This window comes from Oncorhynchus masou, chromosome 19, assembly GCF_036934945.1.
Source record: "Oncorhynchus masou masou isolate Uvic2021 chromosome 19, UVic_Omas_1.1, whole genome shotgun sequence".
NCBI lineage: Eukaryota > Metazoa > Chordata > Actinopteri > Salmoniformes > Salmonidae > Oncorhynchus > Oncorhynchus masou.
In genome coordinates this window covers 23,690,900-23,713,305 of record NC_088230.1, presented here as the reverse complement: position 1 = coordinate 23,713,305, position 22,406 = coordinate 23,690,900, and the positions used below count along the sequence as shown (strand labels likewise).

At 43.1% G+C, this 22,406-nt stretch overlaps 1 protein-coding gene across 15 annotated transcripts in view; it reads right to left on the bottom strand.

Annotated features, from left to right (window-relative positions):
• The window catches only part of LOC135506026 (receptor-type tyrosine-protein phosphatase kappa-like), a 168,808-nt gene that overhangs the window by 27,791 nt on the left and 118,611 nt on the right, over positions 1 to 22,406 (bottom strand). For all 15 annotated transcript variants that reach the window (XM_064925367.1, XM_064925370.1, XM_064925368.1 and 12 more), the window contains 6 exons: positions 15,121 to 15,423; positions 11,799 to 11,908; positions 5,395 to 5,596; positions 4,256 to 4,361; positions 2,309 to 2,582; positions 2,050 to 2,086 (listed from right to left, as the gene is read on the bottom strand). In XM_064925367.1, coding sequence (XP_064781439.1) covers positions 2,050 to 2,086; positions 2,309 to 2,582; positions 4,256 to 4,361; positions 5,395 to 5,596; positions 11,799 to 11,908; positions 15,121 to 15,423 — 1,032 coding nt within the window. The remainder of the gene's footprint in view (positions 1 to 2,049; positions 2,087 to 2,308; positions 2,583 to 4,255; positions 4,362 to 5,394; positions 5,597 to 11,798; positions 11,909 to 15,120; positions 15,424 to 22,406) is intronic.

The window sequence follows — 22,406 nt, the reverse complement described above, 5'->3', positions numbered from 1 at the left end:
TCATTTCCTCTCCTCATCCTGCCATCTATTTTGTGAAGTGCACCAGTCACTCCTGTAGCAAAGCACCCCCACAACATGATGCCACTACCCCCGTGCTTCACGGTTGGGGTGGTGTTCTTTGGCTTGCAAGCCTCCTACCTTTTTCATCCAAACATAACGATGGTCATTATGGCCAAACAGTTCTATTTTTTGTTTCATCAGACCAGAGGACATTTCTCCAAAAGTACGATCTTTGTCCCCATGTACAGTTAAAAAGCAGGACTACGGTTTGCATGGCGGTTTTGGAGCAGTGGCTTCTTCCTTGCTGAGCGGCTTTTCAGGTTTTGTCAATATAGGACTCGTTTTACTGTGGATATAGATACTTTTGAACCTGTTTCCTCCAGCATCTTCACAAGGTCCTTTGCTGTTGTTCTGGAATTGATTTGCACTTTTCTCCCCAAAGTACGTTCATCTCTATGAGACGTCATTCCTGAGCGGTATGACGGCTGCATGGTCCCTTGGTGTTTATACTTGCATACTATTGTTTGCACAGATGAAAGTGGTACCTTCAGGCATTTGGAAATTGCTCCCAAGGATGAACCAGACTTGTGGAGGTCAACTATTTTTTTCTGAGGTCTTGGCTGATTTTTTTTAGATTTCCCATGATGTCAAGCAAAGAGGTACTGAGTTTGAAGGTAGACCTTGAAATGCATCCACAGCTTCTAAAGCTATGACATCATTTTATGGAATTTCCCAAGCTGTTTCAAGGCACAGTCAACTTAGTGTATGTAAACTTCTGACCCACTAGAATTGTGATAGTGAATTATTAGTGAAATAATCTGTCTGTAAACAATTGTTGGAAAAATGACTTAGGACATCCACTTTGTGCATGACACAACAGACAAAACTATAGTTTGTTAACAAGACATTTGTGGAGTGGCCGAAAAACAAGTTTTAATGACTCCAACCAAAGTGCATGTAAACGTCCGACTTCAACTGTATCTGTGATGTCATGTGGTGGATGGAAGCATGTCATTCCTAGCAAGCATAGCATAGCCTAGCATAGCATTTTTTGAAACCTGATGCAGCTAAGCTCATTTCTTCAGGCATAGTGTTATTGATGGGTGATTATAGAGTTAATACATGGTTAATAGAAGTTACATCTGGCATATTAGCATTAGCAGCCAACTTAGGCTGACATCCGAGATCATGAAATGTTTTGCCATTAGCAATATCTTCATATAGCTCTCCACTGAAAAACAGTGGCTTTTTGCTTGTTTCATACCTCCTAGTTTTCATACCTTCTAGTAGAAATAAAGTTCTTGCTGGAGTAGGGTGGAACTGTCCTGATGACTTGATGGGACTATTGTACTATTTAGCCTGGCCAACTAACTTTTGAATGAGATACTGAAGCTGAACTTACTGGCCATTTAATTAATTGTAGTAAGACATGGCCATAAGCACTTGAAATACTTGGCCAGTTACTCCAATGCACTTCGGAAAATGCATGTTCAGCATAAATGTTGTCCATAATCTATAATGCAGGTAATTTCAATAGTGCAAAGCCAGAGGACAGAGTCCATAAATTGCCAACCCATTTCCCTTCGATTTACGCCACAGATGAGCTGGCACTGTAGGAATTGTATCAATTTAATGACCACTCCCTCTTAATCACTAAAAACCAACAGCATGGCTTTATGATAAAAACCAGTGAGCTCTCTCTCTCTCTCTCTCTGTCTGTTAAATCAGAAGGATTGGCCCTGCCAGCCCCCTGTTCTCACAGACACAAGCTGTTCACCAGAGCAAGGTGCTTTACAAGCGCACATATCACAAATAAATAAGCTTTCCTTAATTCTGCCTCAATCCAGATTCTCGCTGCACGACAATTCTCTTGGAAGATAAAGTGACACACATTATCACGTAACAGTTCTTTATCTGAGCAAGAGAGTGGGCATTTATTGGCTACTGGGAAAAGTGATTGAAATCCAACTGTAATGTACAGTCAATTAAATGATACTGGGCAAGAAGAACTTATTTTGCTGTACAAATAAACAAAAAGAAAACTCTTACCTTTTGTTGCAAGTCTCAGACATTGTGTTTTTGATTCCTGTGAAACAAAATAAAATAAAATAATACAAATCAGTTCAACATGAGAAACAGGAACAAACGAGATAAAAGGAAAACTAATGAACAGTAGTAGGTTATCAAAGGGGGGTGGGAAAACAATGCTCCTCAATGTACAATTCAGTTTTAAGACATATTTAAAACCCCAATAACCCAATGAGGGAACATTAGAGGGTCCTATTGGCCGAGAGTGGTGTATAGTCACCTTCTCCACACTGCTGACGGCCTGGAAGTAGATATTATAGTTCTTCCTGGGGGTGAGTGGAGGGTTCCAGAAGCCATGGTACGTCTTGTTGTCGCCCACCGTGAACGGAGAGGGTTCGGGAAGGTTCCCTGGTGGCAGTTCTGCCGCAAAGTAATAAGACGAGCCACCACTGGAGGCACTGTGGAAGGGGACTGGGACCTGGTAGCAGTCCACGGAGCTGGCCTCCCTGCGTGTGCGATGTGGGTTCAGCTCCTCCACCACAATCTGATAAGCGCTGAGGAGGGACAAAACATCACAGGCAATCAGTCCCCACAAAACAACACAAGCAAACAAAGCCAGCTAGCCAAACAAAAGGCAGGCTAATCTTAAAGCAATCTCTCACTTCACGGAGCACAGAGAGGGCATGCCAAATGAGCTTAACACTTGGAATGAGCCCTGGCTTGGCAACGTCGTACGCTACAGGCCTTGCAATTTCTACCAGAGACCCTTTATCTGCACATGGCCTTTAACTAATAACAATCCATTCTCTCAGACTGGGAGGCTGTAGAGAAATCCCCCTGAATGGGAGTTGATGAACCTCCAGTGAGAGTAACAGGTCAGGTCTATCATTTGTATTTCAGAGTCACACTGCTGTGCCTCATCTCTCCCCCTGAGGGTCTTTGTTAATGTGGCGAGACACGCAAAAACCACAGTGCCAGGGCAACTTATTAACACAGTGCAGGGCAAGGAGAAGCCCCTTCACACACTCATGGAGCTGTAAACATGGCAGACCTACCTTCCTTCCGCATCCACAGCTCAGAGCCACCTCCTAGACTTCACTACCCGTAGTTCCGCTCAGAGAGCGCGACCCCTCCTCCCACCCTTGGTAATGACTGCCCAGGGGCGTATCTCTGTCCCCCTGACCGCCCTTCCCTCACCATTATCGCCCAAGTGCCCTGACAGCCATCTCCACATCCCTGAACTTCCATAGCTCCTATTTTAGCTCAAAGCACCGCAGATCTAAAATACAAGTGACACTCCATAATGCCGGTCGCAGATGGACACAAAATTCTCTTCCACCAAAATAGGGTGAGTGCTCGGGCTCTTTCCTCTACCCTGTACTGCTTGTCAATGACAAAATGTTACAAATTACCTGGACAAATGGCCTGAGGCTCGCTATAACTCAATCTCTCATACACACCTTAACCAACCCTCTCTAAATTACCGCTACACAGACCTGCTGCGTGATTAGCCAATCGGCTTCCATCAGAGCTTGGCCAGTTTTACGGAGCACTGCCAAAACGAGTCAAATTAAATGATCCCTTTGATAACACACATCTTTGTTTCGTTGATGCACCTAAGTCTTTATGATATTTGTAGCATTATACTGTACACAAAATCTGTATTCCAGAAAAAAAACACCCAAAAACATTTGCTCAAAATTAGAAGTGGGTGTGTCATATTAGCTACAACTGCCACATATACTGAGTGAGTGCTTGTGAGAAAGAAATGCTGTCAGGTGGTTTTGTTATCAGGGCTGTTGTTCTTTCCCTTTCAATACACAGACCCTCCAATTTCACAATCAAAGAACAGGCCTGGTTGCATAGATGATTTACTGAATCTGAGCACAAAGAGTTCTCTCCAAATCCTCTTTATGACAAGTACCTTCAACTCCATCCCTGCCGATTGTGATAGGGGAGAGGAAATGAAAAGGCACAGGCCTACAATGGCCAAATCAAATGGAGATCGGCAGGGCCATGGACCTGAATATGTAAATTCCCTGCAGAGTCTCTGTAGACATTACCCAGTACTGCTCTCTCTATTTGTGGGATGTGCTACAGGGAGCGACAGGGAGTGACACAACACAAACGTCCTGACAGAGATGTCCTGGTAAACAGATGGATGACCTTCATTAAAATGACTAGATAGAACTCTTGGACAAAAAAAGCCAAGCATTAGTTCTCTCACCTGATAGGGGCACCTTTGGCCTGAGCGGGCTTCAGTAGGACGGTGATGGTGGTGGCCGTTTCATTCAGAAACGCCTCGGACCCATCATACTCTTCCAGTGTTGGGGCTATGGGGAAAAAGCACACCAGACAGACAAGAATTTAGTGCAAAATCACAGGAGGAGAAAAATTGTCGGCAATGGAGTGTAATATGTTGAAGTCTTGAGAAAGGCTCTATCAGGACACATTATGCTTCATTTTAAACTTGGCTGAACTTTAATATAGCACTGCAAAGTAAAAAATGTAAAAACATATTTCCTGCTTGGAACATGTTTTCTAAAACACTTCTGGGAATTGCAACCTGACAAATTGACAATAGCAGTTTTGCCAAAATGCAGGAACTGCGTGATTACATCTACATTACGTACATTACATATCTTTGAAGTAGGCGCTTAGCGCAAAAAGCACCAGGCTCCTCTTATTTAAAGAAAGGTTACTGGCCTCATTTTCCATTAAGGAAGCTTTTAGCTTCCATTCACCTGGTTAATTTGATTGATGTGGTTTGCATTATCATCTAATGAGGTCCTAGGCTGTCATTTCAACAGATTCCAAATACATCCTGGTCTAGGACATGTTGAGTGCTGCCAAGATTAGAATTGGGAAAAATGTGTGCTTCAGAAAATTACTCCAACAGGTACAGAGCATCCAGATATTCCATTACTGAACGGAGTCTGACACGATCAAAATGACTGAGAGATATCTCAGTGCTGTGCTTAGTATCAGGGTAGAAATTGCTCAGAAAACCGATCAGCGAACCAACCCATAACCCAACCAATTGTTTTGTTACCCCATTCTGGTTAATTTGCTTCCTAGATGCTATTTGAACCTGCAGCGCTACCAGACCCTTTTTACCAAAACAACAACAGGCAGGAATGTCATAAGACAACAACTACATTATGCATCAATTTAATTTGACTTGATTAATAAACAATATTTGCTCTGGTAGCACTATTAATAGTCTAGCAGCTGTAACACTACAGCCATTATACTGCATACATACTCTACCATACTAAGGAGGATTCCCTTGGCCAGGTTTCCCTTCTAAAATAGATCTTCTGATCAATGGGACTTCCTGGATAAATAAATGTTAAATAAATGTACCTGAGATGTTGGTGGTGACGTTGAGTGTGGTAGGGGGGCCGAAGCCCTTGACGGTGCTGGCTCGTATGATGAACTGGTAGGTGGTGCCAGGGTGCAGCTGGTTGAAGACGTGGTGAGAAGTGTTCCAGGGCAGAGACACGATCAGAGGGGGGCGCATTATTGGCACCGAGGGGTCAAAGGACCGAATACCACTGTAGGCGATCTGTTAGGGGAGGGAGAGGAGAGGGACATATAATATTTACCTAATGAGCTGTTGAAAAGTGTTCATGCGAATGGTTACAGACTTTCTGTAACATTATGCAGTGGTAGAAACTTTATCTGTGTTTAAGTAGGTGGAATGCACATACGTAGCAAAGTACAACAAATGAGAGTGTTTTTGAGTGATTTTTCTACATTGTGTATTGACTTGAGGTAGGGCTGGGCGAAATGTGCAAAATGTCAATGGTATTTTAACAAAATTGGACGGTATTTGGCAATATTTTTAGTTTTTGAATAATAAAAGTTGTACATTTGCTTTATGAGTAGTTAGTGATCCCAGGGTGGCAACACATACAGTACATTCTAAGTGATTTCAATGAGTCTTTCTCCATTCTGATTCTTTTATACTGTTCAATTCAACTTCCACCAAAACCAATTTCAGCACTTTTATCATTCCTGCATTTGGTTTTAAATATACGTAAGCATCAAAAGTAAAAGTAATTGATAAAATGTATAAATCATTGTTTAAATCATTAAGCAAACCAGATGGCACCATTTTATTTTTTATTTACGGACGACACACTCCAACACTCAGACATAATTTACAAACAAAGCATTTGTGTTTAGTGAGTCCTCCAGATCAGAGGAAGTAGATGACCAGGGATGTACTCTTGACAAGTGCGTGAATTGGACCATTTTCCTGTCTTGCTAAGCATTCAAAATGTAATGAGTACTTTTAGGTGTCAGGGAAAATGTGTGGAGTAAATAGTTCAGTATTTTCATTCGGAATGTAGTCAAGTAAAAGTTAAAGTTGTCAAAAAGAAAAATAGTAAAGTAAAGTACAGATAACAAAAACAAATGACTTAAGTAGTACGTTAAAGTATTTTTTACTTAATTACTTTACACCACTGCTCAATTGAGATAATTTCCACACTGCCACGTAGGGCTGTATGATATGGGCAAACAATCTAGGACTTATTTTTAACCAAATGTTGCAATTGCGATTTGACTTGCAAATTAGAGCAAAACTGTTGGAAAAAATGGAAATAGAATGACTATTCTTATTATATAGTTAGAATATAATAGTGGGCACTTTGAATACAGAGTTGTTTGAGATGACAACGAATTAAAATACAAGGAGGATGTATTGTGACAGGGTAGGAACTAAAGTGTTGATAAGTGTTTCCTAGAGGACACTATAAGCTTTGGCTACATTGCATGTTTTCGCTTAGATACTTCATGTAGATAAAGAGGAATATGCAAAGCAAGAATATGTTGATTTAGAAGACACGGTTGCACAAACAACATGCTGATTTAGGTTTACACCACCACCGGTATTATCAGGCTGTATTAGCTAGCTACGTTTGCTCTTATCAGTACATTTATTAGCTAGGTTGCAAGCTATTAGCATTAGCATCTCACAAGATTTAGGGAAACTTGCTAAGAAAAGACAAACTAGCTGTTTGCTGATTTAAGAAACACAAACTAACAGTGTCATTATAGAATGCTAGTGGATTTATATTAAGAAGCAAAGTGAAAACAGCATCATTGTCATCAACATTGTTGCATGTGCTGCATTGACCAAGCAGACTGAACACAAGTGTCTCGTGGTTGAGGGACATCAAATGTGCTCCTTGAGTGACAGGGGGCCTGGCTAGGTCTGTGGAAAGTGGCACAGAGAGAAATAGCAGAGAGAGATGACTCAAGTAGCGAAGTAAACTATAAAAATTGACATTACACTCTGCATATCACATTTAACAAACCAAACATTCAAATACCGGTATAGAAGGCAAAGTAAAAACCCAAACCGGTCCCTGCATCAATACCGGTATATCATAAAATGCAGTATGCCGCCCAGCCATAACATGGATATGGAATGCATATGTTAACACTTGTAAGCCTGAACTAAAATGTGTGATAATATAGTTGGCATGGCATTATGCAGTATGTGTGTCATGTTAAACGTCTCTCTATCCACCAGATGTGTACCAAACTCACTAAAAGTGGCAGCAATAAATCCTCTCTTTAAAAAGCCAAACCTTGACAATATAAAAAACTATCGGCAGCAACACACTGCCTTCCTGAAGACAAACAATGTATATGAAATGCTTCAGTCTGGTTTTAGACCCCATCATAGCACTGAGACTGCACTTGTCAAGGTGGTAAATTACCTTTTAATGGCGTCAGACCGAGGCTCTGCATCTGTTCTCGTGCTCCTGGACCTTAGTGCTGCTTTTGATACCATCGATCACCACATTCTTTTGGAGAGATTGGAAACCCAAATTGGTCTACACGGACAAGTTCTGGCCTGGCTAGATCTTATCTGTCGGAAAGATATCAGTTTGTCTCTGTGAATGGTTTGTCCTCTGGCAAATCAACTGTAAATTTCGGTGTTCCTCGGGGTTCCGTTTTAGGACCACTATTGTTTTCACTATATATTTTACATCTTGGGGATGTAATTCGAAAACATAATGTTAACTTTCACTGCTATGCGGATGACACACAGCTGTACATTGCAATGAAACATGGTGAAGTCCCAAAATTGCTCTTGCAAGAAGCCTGTGTTTCAGACAAAAGGAAGTGGATGGCTGCAAACCTTCTACTTTTAAACTCGGACAAAACAGAGATGCTTGTTCTAGGTCCCAAGAAACAAAGAGATCTTCTGTTGAATCTGACAATTAATCTCGATGGTTGTACAGTCATTTCAAATAAAACTGAAGGACCTCGGCGTTACTCTGGACCCTGATCTCTCTTTTGACGAACATATCAACATTGCAAAAATCAGACATTTTCTGTCCAAAAATGATGCAGAAAAATGTAGGCCTCCTAATTGTCCCTAGAATTTCTAAGCAAACAGCTGGAGGCAGGGCTTTCTCCTATAGAGCTCCATTTTTTTATGGAATGGTCTGCCTACCCATGTGAGAGAAGCAGACTCGGTCTCAACCTTTAAGTCTTTACTGAAGATTCATCTCTTCAGTAGGTCCTATGTTTGAGTGTAGTCTGGCCCAGGAGTGTGAAGGTGAACGGAAAGGCTCTGGAGCAACTAACTGCCCTTGCTGTCTTTGCCTGGCCGGTTCCCTTCTCTGACTCTAACCCTATTACAGGGGCTGAGTCACTGGCTTACTGGTGCTCTTCCATGCTGTCCCTAGGAGGGGTCCGTCACTTGAGTGGGTTGAGTCACTGACGTGATCTTCCTGTCTGGGTTGTGCCGTGGCAGAGATCTTTGTGGGCTGTACTCGGCCTTGTCTCAGGATGTTAAGTTGGTGGTTGAAGATATCCCTCTAGTGGTGTGGGGGCTGTGCTTTGGCAAAGTGGGTGGGGTTATATCCTGCCTGTTTGGCCCTGTCCGGGGGTATCATCGGATGGGGCCACAGTGTCTCCAGACCCCTACCTGGCTCAGCCTCCAGTATTAATGCTGCAGTAGTTTATGTGTCGGGGGGCTAGGATCAGTCTGTAATATCTGGAGTACTTCTCGTGTCTTATCCGGTGTCCTGTGTGAATTTAAGTATGCTCTCTCTAATTCTCTCTCTCTCTTTCTTTTTCTCTCTCGGAGGACCTGAGCCCTAGGACCATGCCTCAGGACTACTTGGCATGTTGACTCCTTGCTGTCCCCTGTCCACCTGGCCGTGCTGCTGCTGCAGGTTCAACTGTTCTGACTGCGGCTATGGAACCCTGACCTGTTTACCGGACGCGCTACCTGTCCCAGACTTGCTGTTTTCAACTCTCTAGTGACAGCAAGAGCGGTAGAGATACTCTTAATGATCGGCTATGAAAAGCCAACTGACATTTACTCCTGAGGGGGTTGACTTTCTGCACCCTTGACAACTACTGTGATTATTATTATTTAACCATGCTGGTATTTTATGAACAATTGAACATCTTGGCCATGTTCTGTTAAAAATCTCTACCTGGCACAGCCAGAAGAGGACTGGCCAGCCCCATAGCCTGGTTCCTCTCTAGGTTTCTTCCTAGGTTTTGGCCTTTCTAGGGAATTTTTCCTAGCCACCGTGCTTCTACACCTGCATTGCTTGCTGTTTGGGGTTTTAGGCTGGGTTTCTGTACAGCACTTTGAGATATCAGATGATTGAAAATGTACATCAAATCAAATTGTATTTGTCACGTGCCAAAAACAACAGGTGTAGAACTTACAGTGAAATGCTTACTTACAAGCCCTGAACCAACAATGCAGGTCAAGAAATAGAGTTAAGAAAATATTTACTAAATAAATTGAAGTAAAAAAGTAACAATAAAATAACAATAACAAGATGCTTTATACAGGGGTTACCGAGTCAATGTGCGAGGGTACTGGTTAGTCAATGTAATTTGTGCATGCAGGTGACTATGAATAGATAATAAACAGTTGGCAGCAGCAATGTAAAAACAGGGGGGGGTGTCAATATAAATAGTCCGGGTGGCCATTTGATTAATTGCACAGCAGTCATATGGCTTGGGGGTAAAAGCTGTTAAGGAGCCTCTTGGACCTAGATTTGGTGCTCCGGTACCGATTGCCGTGCGGTAGGAGAGAGAACAGTCTATGACTTGGGTGACTGGAGTCTTGGACAATCTTTGGGGCCTCCCTCTGACACCACCTAGGATATACAGTAGCCGTCAAAAGTTTGGACACATTCAAGGTTGCCAAGAGTGTGCAACGCTATCATCAAAGCAAAGTGTGGTTACTTTGAAGAATCTCAAATATAAAATATATTTAGATTTGTTTAACACTTTTTTGGTTACTACATAATTCCATATGTGTTATTTCATAGTTTTGATGTCTTCACTATTATTCTACAATGTATAAAATAGTAAAAACAAAGAAAACCCTGGAATGAATAGGTGTCCTAACTTTTGACTGGTACTGTAGGTCCTGGATGGTAGGAAGCTTGGCCCCAGGGATGTACTGGTCCGTACGCAATACCCTATGTAGCTCCTTACAGTTGGAGGATGAGCAGTTGCCATACCGGGCAGTTATGCATCTGGTCAGGATGCTCTCGATAGTGCAGCTGAAGAACTTTTTGAAGATCTGGGGACCCATGCCAAATCTTTTCAGTCTCCTGAGGGGGAAAAGTTGTTGTCGTGCCCTCTTCACAACTGTCTTGGTGTGTTTGGACCATGATAGTTTGTTGGTGAAGAAACTCTCCACCCGCTCTAATTACAGCCTGTCGATGTGAATGTGGGTGAATGTAGTCCACGATCATCTCTTTTGTCTTGCACACGTTGAGGGACAAGTTGTTGTCCTGGCCCCACACAGACAGGTTTCTGATCTCCCTATAGGCTGTCTCATCATTGTCGGTGATCAGTCCTAAAGTAGTTTCATCAGAAAACTTAATGATGGTGTTGGAGTCGTGCTTGGCCATGCAATTCTGGGTGAGCAAGGGGTACAGAAGCGGAATAAGCACACACCGCTTAGGGGCCCCCGTGTTGAAAATCAGTGTGGCAAGTGTGTTGTTGCCTGCCCTTACCACCCCGGGGCAGCCCGTCAGGAAGTCCAGGATCCAGTTGCAGAGAGAGGTGTTTAGTCCCAGGGTCCTTAGTTTAGTAATGAGCTTTGTGGGCACTATAATCCACATTTCCTTGGATTATGTGGGTCAGTGTTCTCATATTCCTAAAGCTGGATAACACTTGAGAATTAAAAAATGTTTCTTCAGATTCACCCCACTGCACACAAGCTATGAATCATTGTGGGTTATTAACTTTAAAAATACAATCCATTCAAAGATGGATCAGTACACCTTCATACTGTATCTAAGAAGTACTGAAAATAGTATTTTACAACAGTAGCATACAATGAGTTCCCTTTAAAACCCACACTCCCCTTTTAAAGTTACAGTATTTCCACCATAGTCCTATATGAAAAAGGAACAGGACGTTTTTCACTCATCTGTGCTGGTTTCCAGAGGGATAGTAAAGAAAAAAAACCTGTGAAATATGGTTTAGATATAGAAACCCCATGTGGATCCTAGACAGGCTTGTCTACCATCCAACCCCCCCCCCACCTCTCCTCCCCCACCTCTGCCAACCCTCCCCTTCTAATCTCCCTCTTCCCACCTCTCCCCTCCCTCCCCCACTTCCTCCTCCACCTCCCCCACCTCTCCCCTTCTCCCTCGCTCCCTCCCCTCACCTCTCTCCCTCCACCTCTCCCTCCACCTCTCCCTTCCCCCACCTCTCCCCTCACCCCACCGATCCCCCTGGCCATAGTCCTTCATTACCTCATACTGAGTTATGATCCCATTGGGCTCCAGTGGTTCCTTCCAGTAAAGGAAGATCCGATCCTCAAACGGTGTGGCTTTCATGGACTGGCTTGGAACGGGGCCAGGCACTGCATTAGGACAGAAGACAGGAGGAGTAGGTCCTAATGCAATCAAAGGAAGGCCACAGTACTGTAATGAATACTATTCTCAAAGAGAGAGACACTCCTGAGCCGGTACGCCTGTAACGAGACCACTGACTGTTTTTACTTACAGCAAAGCAGCATGTTGAAAATGGCATAATAATGTAGAGCGCTGCGCGTGCGTTGAATGGGAGGCAATCGAATCCCCAGTGGTTTTTATTGAATTTGGACAATGAATTTACATGAGATTAGATAATCAAGGTGCAATATCCTTTCAAGAGCATCCTTTCTCTCGGTCATCTGCATGTTTTATGATCAAATTAGTCTCCTATAATTTGGAGGCTCTGTCCCTTTCACCAATAAAGCAAAGCCATCAGCCTGAGAAACCACAGCATGCCAGACCTCTCTGACATGAATTGTGATCAGTGAAAAATCTAGGTATTGAGTCTAGAATTTCATATACACTGTATACAGTGTATTAGGAAAGTATTCAGACCCCTTGACTTTTTCCATATTTAGTTATGTTACAGCCTTATTCTAAAATGTTGTTTATTTCCCTCATCATTCTACTCACAATAATCCTTACTAAGAAAGTGAAAACAGGTTTTTAGAACATTTGGCAAATGTACATACATTTGTACACACACACGCACGCACATGCGCACACACACACACACACACACACACACACACACACACATCTTATTTATATAAGTATTCAGAGCCTTTGCTATGAGAGACTCGAAATTGAGCTCAGGTGCATCCTGTTTCCATTGATCCTCCTTGAGATGTTTCTACAACTTCATTGGAGTCCAGCTGTGGTAAATTAAATTAATTGGACATGATTTGAAAAGGCACAAACGGTCCCACAATTGACAGTGCATGTCAAAGCAAAAACCAAGCCATGAGGTCCAAGGAATTGTCCGTAGAGCTCTGAGACAGGATTGGGTCGAGGCACATATCTGGGGAAGGGTACCAAAAAATGTCTGCAGCATTGAAGGTCTCCAAGAACACAGTGGCCTCCATCATTCTTAAATGGAATAAGTTTGGAACCACCAAGACTCTTCCAAGAGCTGGCCGCGCGGCCAAACTGAGCAATCGGGGGAGAAGAACCCGATGGTCGTTCTGATAGAGCTCCAGAGTTCCTCTGTGGAGATGGGAGAACCTACCAGAAGGACAGCCATCTCTGCACCACTAAGCCACTCCTCAGTAAGAGGCACATGACAGCCTGCTTGCAGTTTTCCAAAAGGCACTTAAAGGACTCTCAGACCATGAGAAACAAAATTCTCTGGTCTGATGAAACCAAGATTGAACTCTTTGGCCTGAATGCCAAGCGTCACATCTGAAGGAAACCTGGTACCATCCCTACGGTGAAGCATAGTGGTGGTAGCATCACACTGTGGGGATGTTTTTCAGCAGCAGGGACTGGGAGACTAGTCAGGATTGAGGGAAAGATGAACGGAGTAAAGAAAGAGATCCATGATGAAAACCTGCTCTACAGCGCTCACGACCTCAGACTGGGGTGAAGGTTCACCTTCCAACAGGACAACGACCCTAAGCACACAGCCAAGACAACGCACAATTGGCTTCGGGACAAGTCTCTGAATGACCTTGAGTGGCCCAGCCAGAGCCCGGACTTGAACCCGATCGAACATCTCTGGAGAGACCTGAAAATAGCTGTGCAGAGATGCTCCCCATCCACCCTGACCGAGCTTGAGAGGATCTGCAGAGAAGAATGGGAGAAACTCCCCAAACACAGGTGTGCCAAGCTTGTAGCGCCATACCCAAGACTGTAATCGCTGCCAAAGGTGCTTCAACAAAGTACTGAACAAAGGCTCCGAATACTTATGTAAATGTCATATTTCATTTGTTTTATTTATTTATACATTTGCTAACATTTCTAAAAAAAACTGTTTTTGCTTTGTCACTATGGGGTACTGTGTGTAGATTGATGAGTGAAAAAAAACAATTGAATCAATTTTAACCCTGCAAAACAACACATTTCCCTGCACCTATCCGTTGTATGTTTTTTTTATTGACTGACAGCCTCCTCACTGCTGATGAAACCTGGCAGTCCCATGGGTCTCTACAGCTGCCACGAGACTGTTCTGCCATGGGGCTGCCTGCCTGTCTGGGCTGTGTTCTAGTCAAGCTGGGTCGGGGACGTCCAAAGCCCTCTCCTTCACAACATACAGACAGAGAGCAGAACCGTTACCAGGTCACATGACTGAGTGCTTGTCAGGCCTGTCTGTCTGAAGAGACGAGCAAGGCTCGGGGTGGCGGGGACGCTTGTCTGCGGTCTACGGATCAGTCTTAGAAGAACTGTTTACGTGAACCTCTCTTCTCCTCTACTCGCCCCGTAGTCAGACAAACATCTATTTTTCAAATCTATTGGATGGATGTCACTGAGATGTCTTTTTCCACAACGAAAAATCTAGCATTCCTTTTACCTGTCTGATGCTGCTGAAAATGGGGTTGGTTTGACATGGGAATAAAGAGTGATTTTTCTGAGAGAACACAATGAAAAGTCATACAAACCAATCTTAACAAAACAACCGGTAGAAAGGGGCAGTAACATGTACAGCAACATGTACAGCATGAGCTGAATATCACCCAAACATCTAATCTCTAGCTACATACAGAATCTGGCATGAAAAAAATTGAATAAATTCTGTTGGAACCCCTACAGAGGGCTCAGTCATTTCACTAGCATTATCTCCTGGGTTTGTGAGAATGTGAGGTGAGATTTAAACAGGTCCTCATCAAGGGACAACATGTCTGCCGGAGTCACAAGATACAGCTGGTCACCTGGCTGTATTATTATAATGCTGAAGCGTTTAATGTGAGTTACAAATTCCAAGCTGCGACCAGTGCTGTTATTTCAGCCCTTGGTTAGCCTCTCCAGCTAGCATCTATTCAGAGAGCAGCAGGGAGAAAACGTGCTCTGCTTTGAAATGGCTAACTCAGCCCAGCTGTAGGAATCACAGGGGGTAGCAATAAGTATGTGTCAGTCAACTGGTTACAAACAGAGCGAGACACATCCATCTTTTCTAAATAAAGGATTATTAGAAATATGTTTAAAAAATAAAATATTCACACCCATTGACTTATTCCACATTTTGTTGCGTTACAGCCTGAATTCAAAATTAATTAAAGAGATTTTTCTCATCCATCTACACACACTACCCCAGTACACATACCATCTTCATCTGTCTGGATGATGGTCTCATCGCTCTCCTTGCGTCCTTCGGGGTTGGTGAGGATCATCTTGAGGCTGACATTGGTGTTGGGGGGCAGGTTGCCCACCACGTGGCGTGGGGCCTTGGGGTCCATGTCCAGGCAGTCGGCCTTGGTCTGGTTGTTGGCGTTGTAGTAACGGTAGCAGATGGTGACGTTGAAGGTGTGGCAGCGGGTGATATTGTAGCCCAGAGACTCCCAGTCCACAGCGATGAATCTGGCCTGAGTCTCTGCAATCTTCAGTCTCTTCGGGGTCCGCATCGGTTCTGAAGGAGAGAAAGAAACACATGGTTAAAAATGTGCCTGCAATCTAGCGATGACTATGGCCAACATAGAATCACTGGAGAGACCAGTTTCTGTACATTATCATCTGATTGGGGGACAGCATATACTACCACTAACATGTCTGTCACAAATGTGCACGGTTGGGCAGTATCAACACATCAGGTCTATGTTGATGCGCTTTCAATGCGAGGAGTTGATGATGGAGCCCAAAAATTGTCCTTCAGCAGCACAGCGGCCAATCAACACAAAGCTCCTCTTTTCTTTTCCTCATCCCTGGTTCAGAACATATCCACAGATAAATAATGAGGCCAGTATGAGGAATGAATGTCAATGTACAGTAATAGAAAAGGAGTGAAAGCAAACTAAATGAGCAAACGTGAACTGTGTGTTGAGCTGATGCTGGTGACCAGGAGGACACTCTCACAGCATTTTAAGAGCTTCTGAATTAGTCAATATATCACCCTGAGCGAAAGTCAATATAATCCGACCCGCAATCTATCAAGCAACCGCGCCATGCTGGATACTAATTACTCTAATAGTCCAATTTACCTGCGCGATTAAGAAAATGATGCAAGTAGCGCCTTTGTCTCACCGTGGCTATTTGCATTGTGGAGATGCAGCCAACACTGCAGCAAGGGCAGGACTTTAACAGGAACATGACTTAGACCACTGTATTTGTGTCTACTGTGCCAATGTCCTCACTACAATGCATTGAGTTAGCCTTTCTCTGTACATGATTATTTTGATAATCATCAATTATCACAATAAAGATTATTATCATGTTGATAGTTGGACTTAATATTTTTTTAAATACAACACACTTCCTGTCCGTACACGCACGAGTCAAGGGCCAGCTCTGGTGGATAAGGGGCATTCAGACAGATGTGTTCTAGACACCGGCCTAGCTGTCGTTAAAGGTGCATGACCTGACATGTAGAGCTTGTGGGGGTACAATCTCCACTAAGCCTTCCATACCAGTGAGCCCTGGTATCCTGCATACTCTGCAACACGCATTACTTGAGTAATGGGGTAATGATTCTGCCATGGCCAGCCTGGGGTAGGGGGGGGGGGGGCAGGCCATCCTCACACAAAAGCCTCCCTCTCAAATGTCCTCTGTGGAAACAGACTTGCCCTTATTCAGTTCAGTCTCATCTCTACGACCACTGCATAAAGAAATGGGAAGATTGAAAAACAAAAAGTGAGTTAGGCCAAACTGACAAAAAGAGAAAAGGAGAAAGGTGAACTCGTGTTCACTAAATGACAGATTGTCTCTGCTGGGTGTAATCACCTGCACTTTGATGAGCGGGGCCCAGGAGAGCCCTTTCTTTCTAGTCTAATTAGAATGAAAAGCTCTGAATAAAGACTGGGGACTTGTTAACATGATCTTATAATGACTGTTAGCTTTGGGGGTTATTAAGAAACAAGCTCTCCACAACTTGATGTACCATTGGAGAAATACTAGACCATCACTTCTCTTAAATTGCTTGTAAATATGTTCTGTTCTTATTGCATTGGAATGTGTGCAGGGCTCCCTTGAAAGGTGGGCAGGGTCTCAATTGGATTCCCTGTAAAAAAAAAAAAATGACAACCATATAGTGCATTCAGATAGTATTCAGGCACAACTTTTGATTTTTTTTTTTTACTTGTTTCCGAAAGCCAGGCATATGTCGAGCATCACTACTTCACAGGCAAGCCATTTGAACGTAAACTTTTTTGAAAAATCAAAATGCTTCACAGAAAAAGTCTGCAACCTCCCCGCTAGCCATGATTGGCTGAGATAATGAGTGGGCTGGACATGCCAAGAGATGAGTGGCTTCCGTCTGGCCACTCCACCATAAAGGCCTGATTGGTTGTCCTTCTGGAAGGTTCTCCCATCTCCACAGAGGAACTCTGGAGCTCTGTCAGAGTGACCATCAGGTTCTTGTTCACCTCCCTGACCAAGGCCCTTCTCCCCTGATTACTCAGTTTGGCCAGGCGGCCAGCTCTAAGAAGAATCTTGGTGGTTCCAAACTTCTTCCATTTAAGAATGATGGAGGCCACTCTGTACTTGGGGACCTTCAATGCTGCATAATTTTTTTGGTACCCTCCCCCAGATCTGTGCCTCGACTCAATCATGTCTCGGCGCTCTACGGATAATTCCTTGGACCTCATGGCTTGGTTTTTGCTCTGAGATGCACTGTCAACTGTGGGACCTTATATAGAGAAGTGTGTGCCTTTCCAAATCATGTCCAATCAATTGAATTTACAACAGGTGGACTCTAATGAAGTTGAAAAACATCAAGGATGATCAATGGTAACAGGATGCACCTGAGCTCAATTTCAAGTCTCATACCAAAGGGCACGAATATTTATTTAAATAAATCTTGTTTTTTATATACATTTTCAAACATTTCTAAAAACCTTAGTTGTGTTAGCATTTTTTTGTGTTAAAATCGATACAATTTAGATTTTGTGTCACTGACCTACACACAATACCCCATAATTTCAAAGTTGAAATTAATAAAACATTTAAAGCTAAAATGGATTGAGTCAATCATTATTCAAACCCTTTGTTATGGCTAAATAAGTTCAGGATTAAAAATGTCCTTAATAAATTGCATGGACTCATTCCGTGTTCAATAACAGTAGTTAACATGCTTTTTTAATAACTACCCCATCCGTCTCTGTACCCCACACACAATTATGTGTAAGTTCACTCAATCGAGTACTGAATTTCAAGCACAGATTCAACCACAAAGACCTGTTTTTTTTCAATGCCTCGCAAAGAAGGGCACCTATTGGTAGATACAGTGGGGCAAAAAAGTATTTAGTCAGCCACCAATTGTGCAAGTTCTCCCACTTAAAAAGATGAGAGGCCTATAATTTTCAACATAGGTACACTTCAACTATGACAGACAAAATGAGAAGAAAATCCAGAAAATCACATTGTAGGATTTTTTTGAATTTATTTGCAAATTATGGTGGAAAATAAGTATTTGGTCAATAACAAAAGTTTCTCAATACTTTGTTATATACCCTTTGTTGGCAATGACAGAGGTCAAACGTTTTCTGTAAGTCTTCACAAGGTTTTCACACACTGTTGCTGGCTCCTCTGGAGCAGTGATGTTTTGGGGCTGTTGCTGGGCAACACAGAATTTCAACTCCCTCCAACGATTTTTTTTCTCATTTCGTCTGTCATAGTTGAAGTGTACCTATGATGAAAATTACAGGCCTCTCTCATCTCTTTAAGTGGGAGAACTTGCACAATTGGTGGCTGACTAAATACCTTTTTGCCCCACTGTATGTAAAAATAAAAAAAATAAAAGCAACAGTGACCCTACCCTGCGTGATGAAAAAACGTTTGTTATTTAGTGGCCAGTGTTTCTAAGATTGACCAGTGCTCGGGGGTAGAGGAGGGGAATTGGTCCTGGTGTGGCCACGGGTTGGTTGTAATAGCCCAGGAGCAACTCGCTGACCTCCTTTCTTCGCTTGACAGCAGGGGCGCAACTTTCACTGGGGATGGGGGGAACATGTCCTCCACATTCTGAAATTGAATTTTGGTCCCTCCAGTTTTATCATTGGAATGCGATACAAAATGAGGCAATGGTGTGCTTTAGAACAATGCAGATGCCTCCGAGCGGTCGGGTTGGCTGTCTTGAGTGTTTATCAGACTGGATCATTTCATTTTAATTTTATTATTATGTCGCCCCCACTTCTAAAACCAAAGTTGCACCCCTGCTTGACAGTACAAGCATTTAATGAATTAAGTTTGCTTCCCGATCTGGTGTCACGATAGTTCAACACAATACGTTTTCTGTGTAGAGCCAATTCACACTTATTCAAAGATAAGAGTGGAAACAAAAGCAATGGAGGGGAAAAAAGACGAGGGAAAAGAACACAAGGTCAGAGACACTCATCTCCCACAGGTCTGTTTCACCTGTAACAAGTCATTATTTGGCTGTCTGTCACTCACGGGGAAACACACACAACATTCCGGGCGAGCCAGTGACAGCTTGCCATTTCGGGAACATTTTCGCCTGGCAAAAAAATAAGTATTACATCTCGACAGGTCCTAAGAAGGCACATCGGAAATGAATGGAACGAATAAGTCAGGGCATTTCCCCCCTCATAATAATACTGTTTGTAGGTCTGATCAAGGGCAAAATCATTTCAAAAGCGAGACGAGAAGCCAACATTGAGAAATGGAGAAAGAGAAGAGAAGGAAAGAAGGAAAGAAAGAGAGATAAGGTCATTCTAACAGAAGAATCAGAGCATTCAGTCATCATGACATGTTATGTTTCATCTGCCAAGTGGACACCAGGATATACACACGCCGTGAACTCCGTAACGACCACATTATTTGGGATGAGCCTGAAATGAGCCCTCTATCGGAGAAAGAGGCAAAGCCAAAGTGGTCATTATCAAAACATGACAGTGTATCATCTGCTAGTCAACCTGTTAGTATGCCCCCAACCTACATGATGACCTGAGACCCAGCTATTCCGTTTGGGGTGAGAAGATAAAAGAGCATGAAATAATACATGAAAGTACCAGGGAAGAATAGAAATGGATAGATTCCTGGCATCCTCCATCATTTGAAATGTCAACCAGGCAAAAATAAGTTGTGGGTAGAAATGAATGGCTTCTGACTTCCCATGCCCCATCAACTTTTAGCACATGCGTACACACAAAGAAGCAATAACATTTGCATGGCAGACAATTACCTGTCCCAACGTCTCGGTCTCCCCCCACCCCCCTTCTCTCCTCTGTGCTGTTTGTTCTACCACCCAGGCCCATAATTAACCATGGGTATACCCTTCAGAGCTGATCAATAGCCGTGAAGTCCTGCATTAACTTCACAGATTAGGCAACCACCCCTCTAATAAATTTAATCGATTCCAGCAGGATCAGATGCTTAAATCCCAGTGCATTTTTCAAGGCTTAAATTAAAAGGAGATATATGGTCTTGGGAGAGGCAAGGTTCCAGAGTGATTAGGAAGGTGTGCCCACTCTCCTTACTCTCATTTTTCAGCATGGATTCAAGCTGTAGGCTCTCCTAACAGGCCAGGTTGAGAGACAGGTGGATCCACTTACTAAACAGACCAGGGCCCTCCTTTAACCCCGCAATTCAAACACACATTTCCCCTCTGACCCTCCTTGCACTAGCCTTCCCTTATCTTTCTTTATCTAAAGCTCACTGAGTGGATAGAGTGAGGGGGGTGAAAGAGGAGAGAGGGGAGTGAGGGGTGGGGGAGTCTGGAACGTGGCCATTTGGGATCAGGCCCAGCAATGAGGAGACTTTGGCGTTGTCCCTGGATCTTTAATTGCTGTGACAAATCAACCATTGATGTTGAAAACAGAACCAATTGTTTACACAGCCCGCTCTTTGTGGCAAGCAACAATGCATTCTTCATTTCCACTGGGTTCAGCGGAGAGAAAAAGCAACATTTGCATACAGAGAGGTAAATATTGCTCTACAGAGTGTTTATATGATACGAAAGCTTGTCTGAAACACCTGATTAAGTGCATAAAGAGGACAGCAATAAATCATAATCAAATAAGCAGTCAGCAGACTCCTTAATGGCAAAGAAACCTAACTGAATATCCTGTATTGATTTCCGATTTTCACTAGTCATTTTGCCACTTTATTCCATTATTTGTTTTGCCAATCAGATTAGCAGGGCCATGATCGCATTATAAGAGAGTTTAAGAATATCTCACCTGTTAGGCTAAATGACCATGAGGATGCGACAAGGCATGTCTGATGGTTCAAACACATTACACACAGGGGACCCGGACTATGACAGGACACTGTCCTTCCTGCTGGATGGCAATCAGTGACTCTGCCAATCAGGCTCCATGGACCATGATTGATGTTGACGATATATTGGATGGAAAGTGCAACGTAGCTTGGCATAGCCGGACTGTTAATGCTCAAGGCTGTAGAGAAGAAATTAGAGAATCAAAAAAACGTTTATCTTGTTGTTATGTGCAGTTATGCATGTAGTCGGTGTAGAAACCTTCAACAAAGGTGATAAGTAAAGTCAATCAAATCTCTAATTGCGTACAGCAGACACCAGTTGCAGGGAGGGAGGGAAATCTCTTCAAATTTATCTGAGAATTGTTCAAAAATGCAAATATTGTTGTCATTCTAGGAACGAACACGAAATAAATGTGGACCACACAACAGGTGCTGTCATCGTTGCACAAGAAAACAAGTCACCCATTTCTCCTGTTTGTGGGCAGAACAGGCAGATTAGATATTTAACTGCACCAGAAGTCTCCTGTTTGCGCAAAGATTGCTCCTTCTCTGCTTCCCAACTTCCTAACGTCACTCACAGTAAGGCCGTTCTTCCACACTGCTCCACCACTATCTCTCCCAGACTCCACCGGCTTTCATATATGAAATCGACAGCTAAACCTTTTGGAGCAGAACGGCTCCTTTATCTTCTGGAATGGAAATAATGTGAGCCAGAGAGACGGCTGTGGCTTGCACGAAGTTGCGGCTCTGCAACACGTCTTGTCTGTCACTCTTATCATTACAAGGGAAAAAAGTAAACGAAACAGCCCAAAAAGAATGTAATTGGGGATTAGGCAGACAAATTGTAGCTTGTGTAAATCAAATGGAGCTGCTAAACTTAGCAGAAGGTTTTGCACTTTGACCACCCTGGTAGAGAGAGGGTTGTGGATGATCATGGCATAATAGGCTGATTTGATCGTGATGGTGACAGCACACAGGGATAAGATCACAGCGGGAGGGGAAATGGCACAACAGGGTCCGGAGCTTACACACTTCAAATCGCTGTAGGTCTTGCTACCTGAGTTTGGAAGGTCACAAAGATGTCCCTAGAAGCCAACAACAGTCAAACTGAATAGGAATCCCCTTTTCAATGGATTTTCTTAATTTTTCACTATTTTCTACATTGTAGAATAATAGTGAAGAGATCAAAACTATGAAATAACATGTAGTAACCAAAAAAATGTT